This window comes from Amblyraja radiata, chromosome 16 (assembly GCF_010909765.2).
Source record: "Amblyraja radiata isolate CabotCenter1 chromosome 16, sAmbRad1.1.pri, whole genome shotgun sequence".
Classification (NCBI taxonomy): Eukaryota; Metazoa; Chordata; class Chondrichthyes; order Rajiformes; family Rajidae; genus Amblyraja; species Amblyraja radiata.
The window spans coordinates 14,863,007-14,883,119 of NC_045971.1; the positions used below are offsets into that span (position 1 = coordinate 14,863,007).

Sequence of the window (20,113 nt, forward strand, 5' to 3'; positions counted from 1 at the left end):
CAATTCCATATGCAGCCTTTTTGCAGGTACAAATTTGAACTCATTGTGAGGTTCTTGTCGCCCTGAAGTGAAATCAGTCACGAATATGACTGTTGTCACGGTAAAATCCCTCTTCATCCATCTCAATTAGAATTGAAGAACTGACTATTATTTTATTTCTCCTCAATCGCCTTATCAATAAGTGAATGCATCTCTTCACCAACTAAGTGGAACTGCCGTTGTCAGTTGCTAACCTATCTGAATTAAGCTTTTCTGTATTTGCATTTATAAACACACCAATGAGACCTCTGCAATCCTCTGTCTTGTTATCAGCCTGGATAAACTGAAATTTCTTCCAGTTAAAGATTAAAAAAATGAAGCCATCATCGTTGGCGTCAATTACAAACTCCATTCCTTTACCACTATCACAAACAGAAACTGTTCAAAATGCTCAGCAAGTATTTAGAAAGCAAGAGGACAAGACTGACTACAAGAGATAGACACAAAATGCTGGAGTAACTCAGCCGAACAGGCAGCATCTCTGGAGAGATGGGTGATGTTTTGGGTCGAGGGTCTTGACCCGAAATGTCATCCATTCCTTCTCTCCAGAGGTGCTGCCTGTCCCGCTGAGTTACTCCAGCATTTTGTGTCTATCTTCGGTTTAAACCATCATCTGCAGTTCCTTCGTACACACTGATTACAAGAGACTTGTTAGTCCCAAAAAGTAGAAGCAAGTTTACGTACTGGTCGTAAATCTGAATATTAGCTGGAATGGCACTGATGAAACCCACTAATTTCTTGTTGGAGCCGACCCGTACACCACAATGCCACTGGAGCAACCAGCCAGGCGGACGCAGAGCCCTAGAGACAGGACCAAACAACACATTTATTGCAATGACACATTTATCAATAAGAAACATACAGCATGTAATGAATTCATACAAGACGTAATCTGCAGGCAAATTGCACATTTGGATAGGTGTCAATAGACTGTGTTCATTTTTTAAATTCATGTTCATAAGTTATAGTGGTAGAATTGGGCCATTCGGCCCATGAAGTCTACAAGTCCAACAAATGGGGTAATCACAGTCATAACTGGAAGAATGGAATTCTTCCGTTGATGTTGAATGTATGGGTGATGTGTTGGATATCAGGGGAAGGTTGGTAATGGACTTAGACTTGTGATTCGACAAAATCCACCAAATTCACTGGAAGGATAAGCAAGCCAATGTCAACATCCTCTCTCAACCATAAACCAAGTTACTCTCAATGAACTTCATTAAGCTGATCACATTGTTTGCAGGCCCAATAAAAGACACAGAAAAATTATTTGAGAGCACGACAAGATTTGAACCTGTCGATGCAGTATATTTAGATTTACAAAATGCATTTTTATGAAGCGGCTGGTGCATTAATTTAGAGCTCATGGTATTGTCGGAAGTTTGGTGAGCATGGATGAAAATCGTCTGTCACATAGAAAACAAGAGTTGAAATAAATGGGTTTTTTTTTTGCAGGCGAAGGTTTGTAACTAGTGGAGTATTTCTGGGATCAGTTCTTGGCCCTCAACTGTTTACTGCTTATATTGATGACCTGGAGATGTGAGTAAAATACAAAATATCTAAATTTTTCAATGTCACAAAAGTAGGGTATGTTGTGATGAGGGCATTGTGACCTACAATAAGATATAGATAGATTGAGTGGTTGCGCAATATTAAACTTGGTAAATAAAGTTTAATGCAGGAAAGTGCAAGTTTGGAGGAATCAAAAGGCAAATGCTCTAAAACGGTGAGAGACTGCAAGCGAGTGAAGTACAGGGGAATCCACATTTTTTAGTGCAAAAATCTAGCAGACAAATGGGGCAGGTAGTTTAGAGGACAAACGGCTTTTATTGAAAGGAGTTGCATTTTTTAAATTGGAAAGGTTTGATAAAGAAAAATATTTTTATAAATGCTGGAAATCCAAAATAAAATCAGCTGGAATTACTCAGATTTTCTTCCAACCCATGTGGTCTGACTTGCTGAGTGTTTCCAGTGTTTTAATCTTATTTTGAGATTTTTAATATAATTGTACAGCATGTCGTCAAAGGCACTGCACAGATTTGGTTCCCTTACGTAAAAAAGGGCATAGTGACATCGGTGGTTGCCACGAGTCACCAGAGTGATTTTTACATCTTTGCTGATCATACAGATGAGGTCAAGTCAAGTCACATTTATTTATATAGCACATTTAAAAAACAACTCTTGTTGGCCAAAGTGCTTTACATTTGGTATAAGAATAGTATAAACAAGCAAACTACATACATATATACATAAAGCCCTCGCTCAGTGGACGTCAGGAAAGGCTTGGGAGTATAGATAGGTTTTTAGCCTTAACTTAAAGGAGTCGATGGAGGGGGCAGTTCTGATGGGAAGGGGGATGCTGTTCCACAGTCTAGGAGCTGCAACCGCAAAGGTGCGGTCGCCCCTAAGCTCATGCCTAGACCGCGGGATATTCAGCAGCCCCAAGTCGGCCGATCTGAGGGACCTGGAGGTGGAGTGGTGGGTGAGAAGACTTTTAATGTAGGAGGGGGCAAGCCCATTGAGGGCTTTGTAGACATAGAGGAGGGTCTTGAAATGTATACGGAACCGCACAGGGAGCCAGTGGAGAGAGGCCAGGATCGGGGTGATGTGGTCCCTTTTTCGGGTGCCCGTCAGGAGTCTCGCTGCGGCGTTTTGGACCAGTTGCAGGCGGGACAGGGAAGATTGGCTGATGCCAGTGTAAAGAGAGTTGCAGTAATCTAGGCGGGAGGAGATAAATATGTGGATGATCTTTTCGAGGCCATCAAAGTGGAGGAATTGTTTTATTTTAGCTATCGTCCGAAGCTGAAAGAAGCTAGCTTCTTGTCAGGTAAATGCAGATGTCAAAATGGCCCTCATTTTAAAGGCAATAGGGAAAAGTCTGGCAATTACAGTCTAATCATAACAGTCTGTACTACAGTGAACACAACAGTGGGTGGTATTTTTGGTGATTAACTTTCTTAACTAACATCAGTAGTAGGGAAGTCATTGGAAAGAGGGACAGGATTAATGATCACTTGGAAAGGAAAGACTAATCAGAGACAGTCAGCATGGTTGTGTCAAGTGCTGACCCTGTCTGACCAATCTGATTGAATGTTTTTTGAAGAGGTAACAAAATGTATTGATGAGGGCATCAGTTTATGTTCACAGCCCTGCTCTGTATCTCATTACTATGTTATCTAAATTGGGATTGGTTACAATGTTGTTACCCGACTTGCTAACACTTGCAGGTCAGTTAGTGTTTTAGACAGACCATTGGTTAGAGCTGCACCTGAGACACCTTCCCACAGCTGAAAGCAAAATAATAATTTTAACTTATTACGAGTTCGTCCACTTACCACAATAAGAATTCAGGTGAGTAATCAAACCTAAACATGTTGTCATCATCCTCCACATAGTTCTCATTCAGCAGCGTATACAGCTCCTTCAACTAAATGTTCAAGCACACCAAAGATTAGATTCACCCCTCAGTTGTTACAGAACAGCAAGAGGGTGTCCAAACCCCAGACATGGAATCAAATTCAGCAGATTTATGTTTAGGGTATCTAGTCACATAGGGTCATAGCGGAAACAGGCCCTTCACTTCACATCAACAATCAAGCACCCGCTTTACATTATTTCAGATTTTTAAAAAAAATCTTTGGCAAATTCCCAAACACCATATATTATGCTTCAAACTGGTAGGCATTTAATTATATGTCTGGGGTGACACATAGATTTAAACTTCATTCCAGAAGTGAAAGATTAAATGGAATATCAAACATATTTTACAATACCATCAATGGCATCAAACACCAATAAAGAAATGTAATTACAAACACTGTGATATATATGACTGACTTACCACTTCAGCATCCCCAAGATCCAGGGCATCCCAGAGAAATCCTTGCGGCAAACTGTAGGGCTCTTGTCGAATATTTGTCTTGTCTGCTTCAATAGGGCCATGTACTGTCACTACTTCACCTGCAACAAGATGAGAGCTTGAACCAATGAGTTTCTTTTCAGCTTCAATGCATTAGGTAAATTCTGTATAGCTTTGAGGCAGTATAACCACACATCTGATATTACAGATGAGGTTTTGCATGGAGGCAGTCTGTGGACAAGCTACAGTATGACTAACTATTTTCCCCCCGAGCCCACAAAAGACACCAGCTCCACTTGACAGAATATTTACCAGCAAAATCAGGAAAGGTTGAAGGTTTAAGGCCAGAGGAACAGAAAGATCAACATGGTGGGTTGGAAGAGGCTATATTTTCATGAATAGGGTCTCATCCAATCATAGTATGCAAACCAATAAATAACTACAGTGAAATTCAATTTGAAAAAAAAGTAAACCAAAATAGTGGCTGCAAATGGAATCTTGGCGATCAAGGAACAACGGGACAGTTGGCGCCGACCTGTAGGGGGTATGGCTGCCTAGCCTGCAGCTGTCTGTTTTTCATTTCTTTTTTCTTATTTTTAGTTAGTTTAGTGTTTTGTTTTTAAGGAGTTCTAGCTTTTTTATGTGTGGGGGAGGGGGGGGGAAGGGGGAAACTAATTTTCAGGGTCCCTACCTGGTCGGAGATGCAGCTTTTCTCCGGGCTGCACTTTCGACCCGTCCTCGCGGCCTACCAGCGGGCCTGGAGCGGCATTTCCTGAGGGGACCGCCCGGAGCCTCGGCATCGGCGGCGGCGGCTGCGGAGCTGCGGGTCCGAGGAGCGAGGGGACCGCCCGGAGCCTCGGCATCGGCGGCACCGGCGGCGGCTGAGCTGCGGGTCTGAGGACGGCGGTGCAGCGCTGGAGCGCCATTGCGGGGCCGGCGTTGCCTTGCCTGAGTCGCCGCGCTGGAACTCCGGTGAGCTGGGACCGGCGTTAAAAACATCGCGGAGCTGCGGGCGGCGGCGCTGAACTTTCCATCGGGAGCCTGGGATCTCGCGACGAGATCGCCAGTTGAGCTCCATTCGGCGCGGCCTTGTCGGCTCCGGAAGCCACGGTCTCGAGTAGGGAGGCGGCCGTTCCAGGGTTCCCAAGTCGCAGAGAGGACTCTCCCGACGCCGGAACATCATCACCCGGCGAGGACGGCCTGGAACATCGGGCCTCCGTAGAGGCAACTGTGGAGGCCTCAATAGGCCCGACTATGGGTGGACATTGGGGATGGGACTGGACTTTGTGCCTTCCCCCATAATGGGAACCATTGTGCGGGGGTGTTTTTATGTTAAAGCTATTTATTATTGTTATGTTTGTATTCTTTCTTATGTGCTGCATTGGCAAAAGGAATTTCACTACATCTAGGTGTATGTGACAATAAATCAACCTTTGAACCTTTGGTTCATTAGAAATCAGCAACATGGGAGTCTGTCTAACATGATTCAAATTTAACAAAAATACTGAAGAGAAGATCAGATAAAACAGATTTACCTTCACAGGATGTTGAACATGGCGACATACAAAATAAATTCTGATTCATTGGTTAGTTGACAAACTATACTATAGTGAACACAACAGTGGGTGTTATGTCTTTTGGTGATGGACACCAAGTCAGGATGAAGAGATTTGTCTTCTTGGATACACGTCATGTGGTCGTGGTGGAACCCTGCTAAAAACTATCAACAGCCTCAGATGTGACTCAAACATTTAACTCGTAGATCTCAACATGCTTGGGATAGGGCTGCTTGCTTCAACTCATGGAACCATTTATTCTGGCCAAGAGAGGAGGATGGAAGACATATAATTTAGTAACACATAACTGTAAGGCTGGAGCTTATGGAGAGTAAACAATAAGTTTTAAACGTGAAACCTTGCCAGACTGGGAGTAAATACAGATCAGCGAGTTCTGGGCCTGGATGATGAGGTGAACAGGTTTTGGGGAAAGTCTGGATATAGATGGTGGTGTTTTGGATCTTATGGAGAGATGTCTACATCAGATTGATGACTCTCTTCCTCTCTGCTTACTGGCCTCCAGGTTTTGAGCAACTAGGAACAGATTCAGTCACACCGCACAAAAACCGGGAGATCAGGTAGATTAAGGCGGACTGAGCAGAGGTGTTCAGCGAAACGATCGCCAAGCCTGCTCTTGGTCTCACCGATGTGCAGAAGTTGACACCTGGAACAGCGGATACAGTAGATGAGGTTGGAGGAGATGCAAGTGAACTTCTGCCACACCTGAAAAGACTGTTGGGGTCCTTGGATGGAGTCGAGGGGGTAGCTAAAGGTACAGATGTTGCATCTCCTGCGGTTGCAGGGGAAAGTACCTGGGGAGGGGGTGGTTTGGGTGGCAAGGGACGAGTTGACCAGGAAGTTGCGGAGGGACTCTGCGGAAAGCAGAAAGGGGTGGAGATGGGAAGAAGTGGCCAGTAGTGGGATTCCGTTGGAGGTGGCGAAAGTGTTGGAGGATTATGTGCTGTATGTGACAGCTGATGGGGTGGAAGGTGAGAAGGGAGTCTCTGTCCTTGTTGTGAATGGGGGGGAGGGGGAGCAAGAGCGGAGCTGCGGGATATCGAAGAGACCCTAGTGAGAGCCCCATTTATAATGGAAAAAGGGTAGCCCCATTTCCTAAAGAATGAGGACATCTCCGATGATCTAGTATGGAAAACCTCATCCTGGGCGCAGATGCGGCGTAGACGGAGGAATTGGGAGTAGGGGTTAGAGTCTTTAGAGGAAACAGGGTGGGAAGAAGTGTAGTCTAGATAGCTATGGGAGTCAGTAGGTTTGTAGTAGAAGATGGTCAATAGTCTGTCTCGTCTGATGGAGATGGTGAGATCCAGAAAGGGTAGGGAGATGTCGGAGATGGTCCAAGTGAATTTGAGTGCAGGATGGAAATTAGTCATGAAGTTGATGAAGTCAGTGAGTTCTGCATGGGTGCAGGAGGAAGCACCAATGCAGTCGTCAATGTCGCAGAGGTAGAGTTTGGGGATAGGACCAGTGTACGCCTGGAACAGTGATTGTTCAACGTACCCTACAAAGAGGCAGGCATAGCTAGGGCCCATGCGAGTGGCCATAGCTATGTCATGGATTTGGATTTGGATTTGATAATGTGCAGGGTTCCACAGTGATGGTGTAAAATGGAAGATAAGAAACAGATAACTTTTATCAATACCAAAATGTTCGAATACCATTATCATTCACCCGACATCTCTGAGAATGATACTAGGAATTTGCTGACCATACTTGCAAACACCCTTGACAAGACCAGTATAAAAACTTCTTCAACATTACAGAGATACATACCAAGCTTTGGCACCGGCTGGGTATCCCAGAACTGATAACTGCGTTTGGTTGCCTCTTCCATACTCTTTGCTGGACCTTGACCAACATTAAACAGTTCAATGGCTTTCTGGATCTCCTGGAGCTTATCGGCAGGCAGCGAGTTAGACTGAAAGACAAAATTTAGTGCAAAAAACTTAAATATTTCAGTAAAGCAGATACTGCACTGCACAATCAGACAGGGAGACTTTTCATAAAACTATCAGTAGGCAACAAAATTTAAACAAATCCCAAATGAATAATTGCCGATGAGATCAGTTGTTATCAGAGCTCAACAGAGCTATAATTCAAATGTCCATTTCAAATATTAGCTGCTTGCCAAAAATATATCTTCATAAAGCTTCTGCTAAAACTCATGCTGTCCTCCCAAATGCAGATATTCCAAATCTTTTCACTATAATTCACCGTTTAAAATCGTTGAAAATAACGTCACATTTTACGCAGCAACTGGATAAAAGGTCAAACCTACTTTGTCCCAACATTGTGAAGATTTTTTCCCTTCATTTAGCTGTTAATAACTATAATACTATAATTTTAAATGTCTATAAATACCAGAGCAAGGTAATGTAGACCCAAAATACAAAAATAGAGTGGATGGGTTAGTTGGGGAACATATTTGCAGGAACACACCCTGCAACAAGCCAAGGAAGCTTGCTGGACAAACTGGTTTTATTTTCTCTGGGGTGACGGCGGCTAAAGGGAAGAAATATCAAAGACTCAAGGATATAGTTTTAAGGTGAGAGGGGAAAGTTTAAAAGAGATATGCGAGACAAGTTTGCTCTTTTACAGTGTGGAGGGTGCCTGGCTCTTGCTGATATAGATGATGGTGAAGGCAGATATGATAGTGGTATTTAAGAGGCTTTCAGACAGGATCATGTATATGCAGTGAAAGAAGGGATATGAATCACACGCAGGCAGCGGAGATTAACTTGTCATCATGTTTGGCCCAGACATTGTTGGACAAGGGGCCTGTTTCTGTGCTGTTCTGTTCGATGTAAGTCAATATTATCACAGGCATCAATTAGTGCTGTATTATTGGAGTGGATTATAGTGCATTAATAAAACACAACAAGACCATACTTCCCCTTATTTATCTTACTGGTGTTGATGTCACTGGCTAGGCAAACATGAATACCCACCACTGACTGCAGTGGACATTACAAAACTGGGCATATTCCACACTGTCAGGTACATGACGGTGTATATTGATTAACTTTGCATCGCAAGTCTTCAATACGACAGCCAGTATATTGTCTGATCTCATAATCTTTGCTGCCGTTTATGGTTTCAGCAGTTCTTGATATCACTTTGGGGTGAACCCAACTGGATGAAGACTGGCTTGGGATGGTAGGGATCTGAAGAAGAGGCGAAGATGCATCCTTTAGCATTTGAAAATCCCCCCCCAAAAATTGTAGATGCCAGAAATCTGAAATACAACAGAAAATGCTGGAGCCATCCAACAGGTCAGACAAAGAGAAAACAAGTTCATGTTGCAGGATCTGAAAGCGTTTCTAGCATTTTCTGTTTTCACATCATTTAGCATTGAGCTGGATATGCTGCATATAAGTGCACAGTGACATCGCATGCCGTGTAAGTTCTTCAAACCTCCAGTAACCTGAACTCCAGAGATGTTTGAGTGGAGTTTGAATGTTCTCCCTGTGACTGTGTGGGTTTATCTGCACATGTTTCTCAATAACTATCACTATAATGCTCGAGCACTCTGCTGCACTCTGGTATTTTTGATTGGCATAGTATGATTTGACTGGATAGCACACAAATGTTTTTCACTGTATCTCTGAAAACATGACAATTATAAACCAATACCAACAGTGATAGAGGTAAAATATTAATGCTCTTTTTATTAACTACCACAAGAAAACAAATTGACTATGTCTGCTTTTACGTTCTGTCACTCCTCATTCAGCCAAAGTTGCTCACCTGCCTTGATCAGAATTGTAAAGCATGGGATTTGCCAGGCCCCAAGATGACTAAATATAGCCAATTATATAGCCCTCAGCCACATGGATGTCCAGTTTTAAGCTTCCAGTTCTGATTCAATTCTATCCTACTTGGCATGATTGTCATGTCACATAATATAGTCAATGGTGCCCCTGGGCTTTGACATACCAATAAATGTGCACTCTTTAAATGTCAAGTTCTTAAAACAGTTGGTGGGTTTGCAATTTATACATGACTGAATTACTTTATATTTTGTTATAATCATGGTTTAGTAATAGTTATTTTTCAGTGTAGTCAAACAGCTCAACATTGTATGCTCTGGTATTTAGAAGGATGAGTGGGGATCTTATTGAAACATATAAGATTATTAAGGGTTTGGACACACTAGAGGCAGGAAACACGTTCCCGATGTTGGGGGAATCCAGAACCAGAGGTCACAGTTTAAGAATATTTTAAGAAAATGGTAAGCCATTTAGAACAGACATGAGGAAACACTTTTTCACACAGGGAGTTGTGAGTCTGTGGAATTCAGAGGGCGGTGGAGGCCGGTTCTCTGGATACTTTCAAGAGAGAGCTAGATAGGGCTCTTAAAGATAACAGAATCAGGGGATATGGGGAGAAGGCAGGATCAGGGTACTGATTGTGGATGATCAGCCATGATCACATTGAATGGCGGTGCTGGCTCGAAGGGCCTAATGGCCTACTCTTGCACCTATTGCCTATTGATAAAGTGCAACTAAGCTGGCAATAATAATGGTCCCTTCATTGCATACTTTTCATTATTTCTTCCTAATTAATTTTAGTTGCATAACATTGGCATATCCCAGGACATATCCATAAACAAATATAATTAGTCCATACACATTGTGGGCAAGTTTTAAGCTGCAGTCGTAAAGCAAAGTACATAATTGACATTAGCAAAAGTATTTTTCCAAATAGCTGTATTGGTGCAAATTTTAACAGGTTTTTTTAACAAGGGTTTTTTAATGTCCATTTTTGGCTTTAACCATTAAATTAAACCCTAAATATGCATAATCACATAACATATCCAATGAACAGTCTTTACCCTGTGATAGTTATGGGAAAACCAAACCTACTTTGGATAAGTGGAACATGTTGTAACATCAAAGAGCCACTTATCAAGAGCATATTACGTGCATGTGACGCACTGATGAGGAAATCATATTGTGATGATTGCTGGTAACTGTTTTCTGCAAAGTGGCATTTTGAAATATTTTTATGGTAATAAATTATTATACTAAAATTCTGAACCACCTCTGCCTGCTGACCTTCCTGGATCAGGTGCTCACTGAACAACATGGCAACCCTGCCATGGAAATGCCAGACTGCACCTGCAGTCTGGCCATAAAGCACAGATGCACGCGTATAATGATGATGTTGGAAGGTTAGTATGCTCAGCTTCCCAAGACTGAAGCACACTAGGAAGAGGTTGTGAAAGATGGCAGAAGACCACTGCTGGATGACACCCTGCTGTCTAATGTTGTTGGATACACAGTATTTAGTAACAGGCTGTAAGAGACAACCAATAACCTTATCAAAATGTCTGGCATTCTGCTACTAGCATCCCCAATTTGACAGGGGCAAGTTAATACCTGATATAAATATGGAAATGTCACAACTACTAAAAGGTCAAAAGAAACAATTGTAAACATTTTCACTCACTGAGAATTACATTTCAAACCCCTCTACTTTGACCAAAGGTAACAATAAAAAAATTCTGACACCAAATGTCTGAATAAAATAACAAAAATCTCTTAAGGAAATGAAAAGATCACAATCAAACAAGTAGATTTCACAGATCATGGCCTTCAATAATTTGCCTTGAAATTTAACAATTTGAAGAACACAATTCCCCTCCTCCCTACTTACGAGGGTTATCTCATGTGTATTGTTCTACCAGGCTCTCACCATTTCACAGAAAATGCAACTTGCTCAGGCATATAAATGGTCAGCAGAGAGGTTTATAAAATGTAATGGGGTATAGATAAGATGAACAGCCACCGTATGTACCCCAGGTTAGGGAAGTCTACAATTAGAGGCATAGTTTAAAGGGGAGAGGGAAAGTATTTAAAGGGGACCCTTGCTACAACTTTTTCCACATAGGGTAGTGCATATGTGGAATGAGCTGCTAGAGGAAGTGAGAGAGGCAGATACAGTGGGGACATTCAAAAGACACTTAGACATGTGCATGGATCGGAAAGGTTTGGAGGAACATGGGCAAGGTTCAGGCAAGAGGGATGATTTTGGCACGGCGCCTTGGTCAGCTTGTGTGAGTTGCACCAAAGGGCTTGTTTCCATGATGTCTAACTATGACTAGCTTCCTGGTAGTACAAATAATGAAAAATGTCATATGCAAGACAAGGCGCGAGAGACTTCCTTTGATATCATAGTAGCATTATTTGACCGAGTGCATCAGCAACGAGCTCTGGTAAAACTGAGCACAGGGAAAATACTCTTAACGGCCAGTCACACTTGACACATAGGATGATGATCGTGAACATCAGAGGTCCATTATCCCAGTCACCGAACACTGCTGCAGCAGCACAGTGCAAAGTTGTAGTTTAACCTTCTACTTCAGTGACTTTTTTTTAAATTATGAAGGTCAGATAATCACACAGAGTGGATGCAAAAAAGATTCACAAGGATTGGAACCTGTCTGGATTGGAGGGGTTGAGTTATCAGGAGAGATTGGATAGGCTGGGATCTGCTTTCCCTGGGGCAAAGGAAGTAAAGCAGAGACATGATACAACTATAAAGTTATGAGATGCATAGACAAGGTCTATGGCTAGTGGCTAGTTTCCATTTCCCAAGGAAAGGGGGTGTAAAACTATATAGCATAAATTTAAGGTGAGGGAGAAGATTTGAAGAATACATTTTTCACACACAGTAGTTAGTATCTGGAACAGGCTGCCAAAGAAGGTGGTGGAAACAGGAATAATAAATATATATAAGTGGCATCTTGATAGGCACTTGAATGAGCAGAGCAGAGCATAGAGTGATCTGGAATGAATGCAGGTAAATATAAATACAAAGTGCTGGAGGAATCCAACCGGTCAGGCAGCATCTGTGAAGGGAATGGTTAGATGATGTTTTGGGTTGGGACCCTTCTTCAGACTGTTAGAGTGGGGGTGGGGAGAAGAGAAAGCTGTGAGAGGTGGGTGTGGAGCAAAGCCTGGCAAGTGATTGGTAAAAACAGGTTGGATGGGGGGTGGTGGGTGTTTGGCAAATGGCTGAAGATAGTGACAAAGACTAGAAGTTAAAAGGAGACAAAAGAGTGTCAGATAAGAAAAGAAGAGGAGTGAAATGTGAAGCCGGAGGGAGGGATATGGGTGGAAGTGGACAGGGGAAAAGGAGGGTACAGATGTAAATATGGCACTCGGGGATGGGAGATGCTGGGAGAGCTGAGTGTGTACCAGGGTGGGAAGGGCAGAGGAAATCCCCTTAAATCCCTTTTAAATTTGAAAATATGAAACCTGCTGAATGGTCTGTTGACCCTGCTGAGAAGCTCAACCTGTCCAAACACATACCACAGTTTTAAAGCTTTGGTGTCATCCTGAGTTTGAAAGTTCCTAAATGAAAATCAGTGTTTCCTGTTGCATTGAAAATATCTATTCTCTCAAGCTATTGTTTATAACGGCAATCTCTCACTCCTGGTAATTAGCTGGCAAACTTCTACTGTCTCTTTTACCATAACCTTTTCCCCTTCAAGGTTGTTCACAATAAAGCCAGAATAATCAACCCCTGAACTGAGCAGAGCCACTTTTAAGTTACATTGATAATCCTAGTATAAATGAAATAAAAAGCAAAGAGTGCCAAAAATATAGTGCAATTAACCAGCAGCGATAAAGACGGGAGAGGCTATGAACTACTAGTCTGTGCACTTCAATATAACTAAAGTTAGTTAAACACTCGAACAACACTTAGATTCAATATTCAACACCACATTAATCAAGTGAGGTGGACTTAACCTGTTACCTGGATTTAATGCGCATTAGGATAAAAACAAGATTTTATTAAATTATCTAAGAAAGGTCACATCATTAAAACGCATTCAAAGCCATTTTAAACTGATGAGATTTCTCCATATTTCTTTTAGAACAAGGTTTCCCATTACATGGATTCCCAGTACAGTACATACATTTACAGTTCAGTAAACTATTTAAGCCATACCCTTGATTGATCAACCGAGTCTGGCCTCCCACTTTCTTTCTCCTTCTTCCGTTTTGGTTTCCTTTTTTTCTTCTTTGTTCCCGTCTCATCCCCTGGGATCTTACTGTTCAAAAAGAAAAATGACAATTGGAATTAGAACTAGAATTAAAAGTTAGAACTGAGCAAAGTCATCCAGCTAACATGAGATTTTTTAAATAAGGACCCTTGACAAAGCAAAGTATGGTTGTTACCATTAGAGGGCACTATTACACCATACAGGTCCTCCCCTGGTTCGGGAGGGTTCCGCTCCCATGAACGATTTCTACGCCAAAGAATTCACAAGTCAGAACCGCGGCCATAAACAGAGTTCCACCATGGCAGAGGATGCCTGTAGCCCCGACGTTGTAGGCAAATCCAGGCTGCCGGTCTCTCCTCAACACTTACTCATATATACAGGCTGTATATAAGTTTGTGTTTTAAGAAAAGGGCAGGGGGAAGGATTGTATAGTTGAAATGTTTGAGAAGTTTTCTAAATTAATGGACAATCTATTAAATACAAAACTATGAGCAAAGAGATTCTATTTTACAGATACATATGTAGCATTCGTAAGCACCATGCAGGGTTCCACGAGGAACGGCAGACATTCAAATCTGAAGCAAAACACAAAGTTTGTGGTTGGAACTCAGCAGGTCAAGCAACATCTGTGGAGGGAATGGACAGATAGCATTTCAGATCAGGTCACCTCATGGTTCAGGTCAGACTGAAGAAGGGTCCAAACCTGAAACTTTGTCTGTACATTTCCTCCACAGTTGTTGCCTGACCTGTCGAGTAGCTCCAGCATTGTGTTTAGTTTGGGTATCCTGCTAGTGACCTTCAGTGACATTGGAGTCATCTGTTGTTCCAACAGTATTTTCTTAAATTAGTGTACTGCCATTTAGTTAATATGGGTGCAAATTTATGTTTAAATGTGACTGTGTAGGTCCACTAACATGCTGGTACTGTCCTACACTCAGATCTATATTATTCCAGAGTGCTGCCATGTGTTGCATTAACCCTGGAGCGATACTGCTGCAGACATTCATAAGTTCATAAGTGATAGCAGAATTAGGCCATTCCCCACCATTCAATCACAGCTGATCTATCTCTCCCTCCTAACCCCATTCTCCTGCCCTCCCTATAACCCCTGACATCCTTACGAATCCCTGGTAAATGCAGTGTAGATGTGACTTAGACAAAATCAAATCTTTATTATTATCCAACAACACTCATTTTGAGAGTATAGTTGGGAACAATTACAGGCTCTTGACATGATCTCCCATCAGATTTCAATAATATGTGAAACCCAAGATAAATCTAATTAGTTTGTAACCATTCCATTAGAGTAAAACTCCATTAATTAGTAACGTTTGGGACTTGTGGTGATGGGCAGATTTTCTGGACTGCTGAATACCATTCTATTAATAATCCAACACTCTGGACTCACTTTATTAAAAGAGATATCACACCGCAGTACAGGTGCACAACCTTTTATCCGAAGATCCAAATAACGAAAACCTCCGAATAGCGGCCATTTTTTCGGTCCTTGAAGAAAGGTCCTTGAAAACGTTCACCGAGGGCGGCCCGCAGAGGTGACAGCGGAACCTCCGGTCGGTCCTCGAAGAAAGGGGAACTAAATCCCCATTCATAAAAGAGAAGATGAGGGTATATTGCGCGGGAGGGTTAATAATTGACAATATGCTGCTGCCTGCCCGCTGAATTAAAAAGTTCCCACGGTAGACTCACGATATACAGTGTTTCGTGAGTCTTGCGTGGGGACTTTTTAAATCAGCGGGGCAGGCAGCAGCAGATTGTCGCTCGCTTCAGTATCACCCCACCTACACCCCTCTGCTTCCCGGCCATGTGTGTGACCCCTTCCCTCCCCTCTCCAGCTCCCCGCCCATTGCACCGGCGCGGGGGCTTTGCACTGTCTTCACGTCGGCGATTGCAGCAGGACCGTGCCAGGACCAATTGGACACCGACCACCGCAAGCATGGAGATCCCAGAGACCCACAGCCAGCAGCAGCCCAGCCCAGCCCCACTCCAACTACAGAGGAACCTGGGTTGCGGATGACGGGGCGCAGCTCGGGGCGTCGTAGGGGCCCATCGGGGAGCGGCCACTCAAAGCCACGCCGGGAGATGTAGGGCCCTGCCCCGGTCTTGATGTTGGAGCCCCTGGCGGGCGCTAGCAAGTCCGCGGCAATTTACAGCCGCGCCGGGCGTTGTAAGGCCCCCCTCCAGGTCACTCTCAACCTCTATGATGTTTGCTCTCAACCCCGTAATTCGGGCAGGAGAAGTCGCCGCTGCCGGTGCCCCGCAAAGCAGTCTCCCACCGGAGACCCGCGAGCTCCCGGTGTCACCATCCACCGGAGTCGGGTCGCAGCAGCTCGCCCCCGCAGCTCTCCACGCTCCGAAGCTGGCTAGCTCCACGGAGGTAGGTCCGTAGGTCCACAGCTCCCACCGCCGCCCACCGACCCCCAGGCCCACTGCAAGCACGGAGATCCCAGAGACCCACAGCCAGCAGCAACTCCAGCCCCGCTCCAACTCCAGAGGAACACGTAGGGGCAGAAGCTGATGGTGTGCAAGGTACGTCTTGTTCTTGGGGTGGCGGATGAGGGGGCGCAGCTCGGGCTGTGGGCGAACTGCCACTTGTCGCTGTAGCGGCCAAAGATCATAGAGGAGCTCCTCTATGATCTTTGGTAGCGGCCCATCGGGGAGCGGATTCCTCTGGAGTTGGAGGGGGAGGGGGGTATTGTGCTGTTTGATCGCCCCCTGCTATCCCAGGGACAGGGAGACACAGTGGCTTTTTAGACTGGTGGGCAATCACTTCCAAAGTTCTGCCCACACAGTCAGTACACCTCTCCTACACTGTATTTCATACAAACATTTATTCTGCAAGAAAAAACGACATTGAAGGCTCAAACTCGCGATCGAGTAACTGCCAGGATCAAGGCGCAAACTCGCGACCTTGCGGATATGAGCCGAGTACTCTACCACTGAGCCAGCCATTAAAATCTACGCTAAAAAATTTCCATTCCGAAGACCGACAAATTCTGAATTACGAAAAGTGTCTGGTCCCAAGGCTTTCGGATAAAAGGTTGTGCACCTGTATAATAAATTTAAGTGAACCCATTAAATCTTAAGGAAGATTCAAAAATCTTCCAGACCTGAAGTGTTTCGAGTTTTTAATGGTTTTATTACAAGTATACAGAGAACAATGGGAACTGGTTCCTATGGCAAGTCAGTTATAGAGACATACAGCATGGAAACAGGCCCCTAGGCCCATCGTCAGCCACCCGTTTACACACATCCCATTTCCTTTTATTCTCCTCAGATTCTCATCAACTCCCACATAGACGCTAGAACTCACTTACACACCAGTGGCAGTTTACAGTAGTATACATTCTACTTAAATTACTCCGAGTTTGCTTAGCAATGCTCGAAAGTCAATTGGGTCAAGAGTGTTTAACTGACATATGTATTAGAAACTGAACAATGAAACCCCTGCTTGCTGTAGCTTTACAGACACATTATCACACCAGACTATCCACTGATGTCGACTACAAACCCACTAACTCCTACAGCTTCCAGGACTATATCTCCTCCCACTCCGCCTCTTGCAAGGATCCATTCATTACATACAATTTCTCCATCTCCACCACATGCTTCCAAAATGAGGCTTTCTGCTCTAGGATAGCCAAGATGTCCCCTTTCTTCAGTAACATTGGCTTCCCTCCTGCTGTTGTGCATGGAGCTCTCACTGTGTCTCCTCTGTATCCCACATGTCAGCTTCCACCTCCCTATCACCCAGATAGAAGGATTGTCCCCTATGTCTATTCGCCCCCCTCCAACTTTACATTTCACTCTTTTTCTTTCCTATCTGACAGCCTTTTGTCTCATTTTCACCTCTTGTCTTTGTCACCATCTCCACCCATCTACCAATCATCCCCCACTTCACCTGTATCCATCTATCACATGCCAGGCTTTGCACCACACCCACTTCTCTTCTCCAGCTTTCTCCCCACACTACAATTGGTCTGAAGAAGACATGCAACCCAAAAAGTTGTTTGTTCATTCCTTCTGTGGATGCTACCCAACCCACTGATTTCCTCCAGCATTATCATTTTCTCAAGATTCCAGTATCTGGTTTCTTGTATATCCAAATAAATATACTAGGAGATATATTTTTAGTTCCTGGAGATTCCTGATGTCTTCGTCTCACCATCCCATTGGAAGGTTCCAAATTACTCAGTTTTCAATCTCCCCCCCCAACTAGCAGAATGCTTTGAGTCAACATTAAAATAGATCATCCATGTGAATACAAGTTCATAAGATATAGGTGCAGAATTAGGCCATTTAGCCCATCAAGTCTGCTCAGCCATTCAATCATGGCTGATCTGTCTTTCCCTCTCAACCCCATTCTCCTGCCTTCTCCCCATAAGCCCTGACACCCGTATTGGAGCAGTTGCTGGTGCAAACTACTGTCCAACTGATTTTCTGCACCTAAAACTATTTACACTCATCTCATACTTGGAAATATTTCATGTAAAACAGTGATTACCAAATCTTTAGGCAACAAATGGTGCGATACTAATTAGCCCCAAAACTTACGTTATGTTGTGGAAGTTAAAAGTGGTCCATGCAGGAAGGATCAGTTTCACCAGTATTTGTATGGTAAAAATTATATAGTATATCACATGAGGGAAGGGCACAATAGAAAAGAAAAATGAAAGCATTTTGGGTGCTGATCAGGATGTTTCCATCCAGTTCCAATGAATAACAGATCACGTCAGCACTGTGTCATAAATGAACAATGCCAGAATAAACACACTCCCTCTGGAACATTTATTCAGATTGTTGAGCTTAAGATGGCAATAATTTAATTTTACAAAAAAGTCGAATGAAATGCCAGATGGGATATTTTATTTAATATGCAACACCATTTGGAGGTGGTAAAAAGTGCAACATAAGTGCATGTTTTTTCTTTTCTTCCTTTATAGATTTCACACCTGCCATGTCCTCGCTTCTTTACGCAAGGGTGCATTTTGAGTCAGATAAAAGGAACAAAGAGCCAGAGAACCTTCATGTAAGCATGCCGATTTCTTATAATGCTAATAGTGGCTCAAATCGGAAGTGTGAACTAACTGAACCATACATAGCTCTCGCAAACTAGCAGGCAACAAAATAATAGGAACAGTAAAGGACAAATCAAAGAGAAAGTTCGAATAGAAGTCTGTTACTAGGCTTTCAAGGCTAGGATGTGAAAGCATTACAGAAGCAGTACAGATGGTCAGTCATATAGCTACATAGCACGGAAACAAACCTTTCGGACCAACACATTCATGCTGACCAAGTTCCTTAACCGAGCTAGACCAACTTGCCTCTACCTAGCCCAAATCCCAACAAACCTTTCCTATCATGTACCTGCCGAAATGTCTTATAAATTTTATAATTGTACCTGACGCTACCACTTCTTCTGGCTGATCATTCCTTGTTCATACTAACCTCTACATGATGAAGTTACTTCTCAGGTCCCTTTTAAATCTTTCTCCTACCTAAGTTGTCTAGGTCTTGACTCCCTTACCCCGAGGAAAAAACTATGGTTATTCACCTTATCCATGCTCCTTATAATTTTAGGAGGTCACGTCAGCCTCCTCCGTTCCAGAGAAAATAAAACACAGCCTATTCAGCCTCTCATAGACTGAGTGATACAGTGTGGAAACAGGCCCTTCAGCCCAACCTGCCCAAACCGGCCAACATGTCCCAGCTAAACTAGTCCCACCTGCCGGCACTTGATCCATATCCCTCCAAACTTGTCTTCTCCTTATAACTAGAACCTTCAGACCCACTACTGTACTGGCAAATCTTTTTCTGCTGCCTTTCCAGTTTAATAACATCTTTCCTATAACAGGGTGACCATACTTGAAAACAGTATTCCAAATGTGGTCTTGCCAATGTCTTGTACATCTTTAACATGATGCCCCAACTCAAATGCCATCTTCACTACCCCATCTACCTGTGCCACCACCTTCATGGAACTATGTACCTACACCACTACTCTGTTCTACAATACTCCCTAAGACCCTACAATTTATTGTGCATGTCCCACCCTGATTTGCCCTACCATAATGCAACACCACGCATTTATCTGAATTAAACGCTGTTTGCCATTCCTCGGTCCAGTTGTAATCTTAGGAAACCTTCTTCATTGCCCACGATACAACCAATGTTAGTGTCATTCACAAACTTACTAACCACACCACCTACCTACATTTACATCCAAATTGTTAATATAAATAACGAACAACACTTGACCCAGTACTGATCCCCATGGTACACCAATTGTTACAAGTCTCCAGTCTTTTGCCAGCAAACAGCATGGCAGTATAAATTTAGGAATACACGTAATCTCTTTCTTGGTCATACCTCAAGGGATATTAGGAATATTGCGGTAACTCTTGATGTGTGCATTACCGTTGTAAAAGATGAAAGTCTCTTCTGTAGGGATGGTGCTGCAGTGTGCTTTGAACTTGCCCCAACGTTGAACAAATGGACACCCAGTCCTGCACAATTTTCTACCCTTTTCAAAATCTATATTCTACAACTATGTCCATGTGCAATCTTGGAAAATGTCAAAGCCACAGCATCTTCTTATTCATCAAGTCTGTC

At 43.3% G+C, this 20,113-nt stretch overlaps 1 protein-coding gene across 1 annotated transcript in view; it reads right to left on the reverse strand.

The window, feature by feature from the left end:
- nmt1 (N-myristoyltransferase 1) overlaps nt 1-20,113 on the reverse strand; it is a 47,443-nt gene that overhangs the window by 13,161 nt on the left and 14,169 nt on the right. Inside the window, exons 2-6 of the mRNA XM_033035171.1 lie at nt 13,429-13,531; nt 7,243-7,387; nt 3,881-3,999; nt 3,375-3,466; nt 724-840 (exon numbers count right to left, since the gene is read on the reverse strand). Coding sequence (XP_032891062.1) covers nt 724-840; nt 3,375-3,466; nt 3,881-3,999; nt 7,243-7,387; nt 13,429-13,531 — 576 coding nt within the window. The remainder of the gene's footprint in view (nt 1-723; nt 841-3,374; nt 3,467-3,880; nt 4,000-7,242; nt 7,388-13,428; nt 13,532-20,113) is intronic.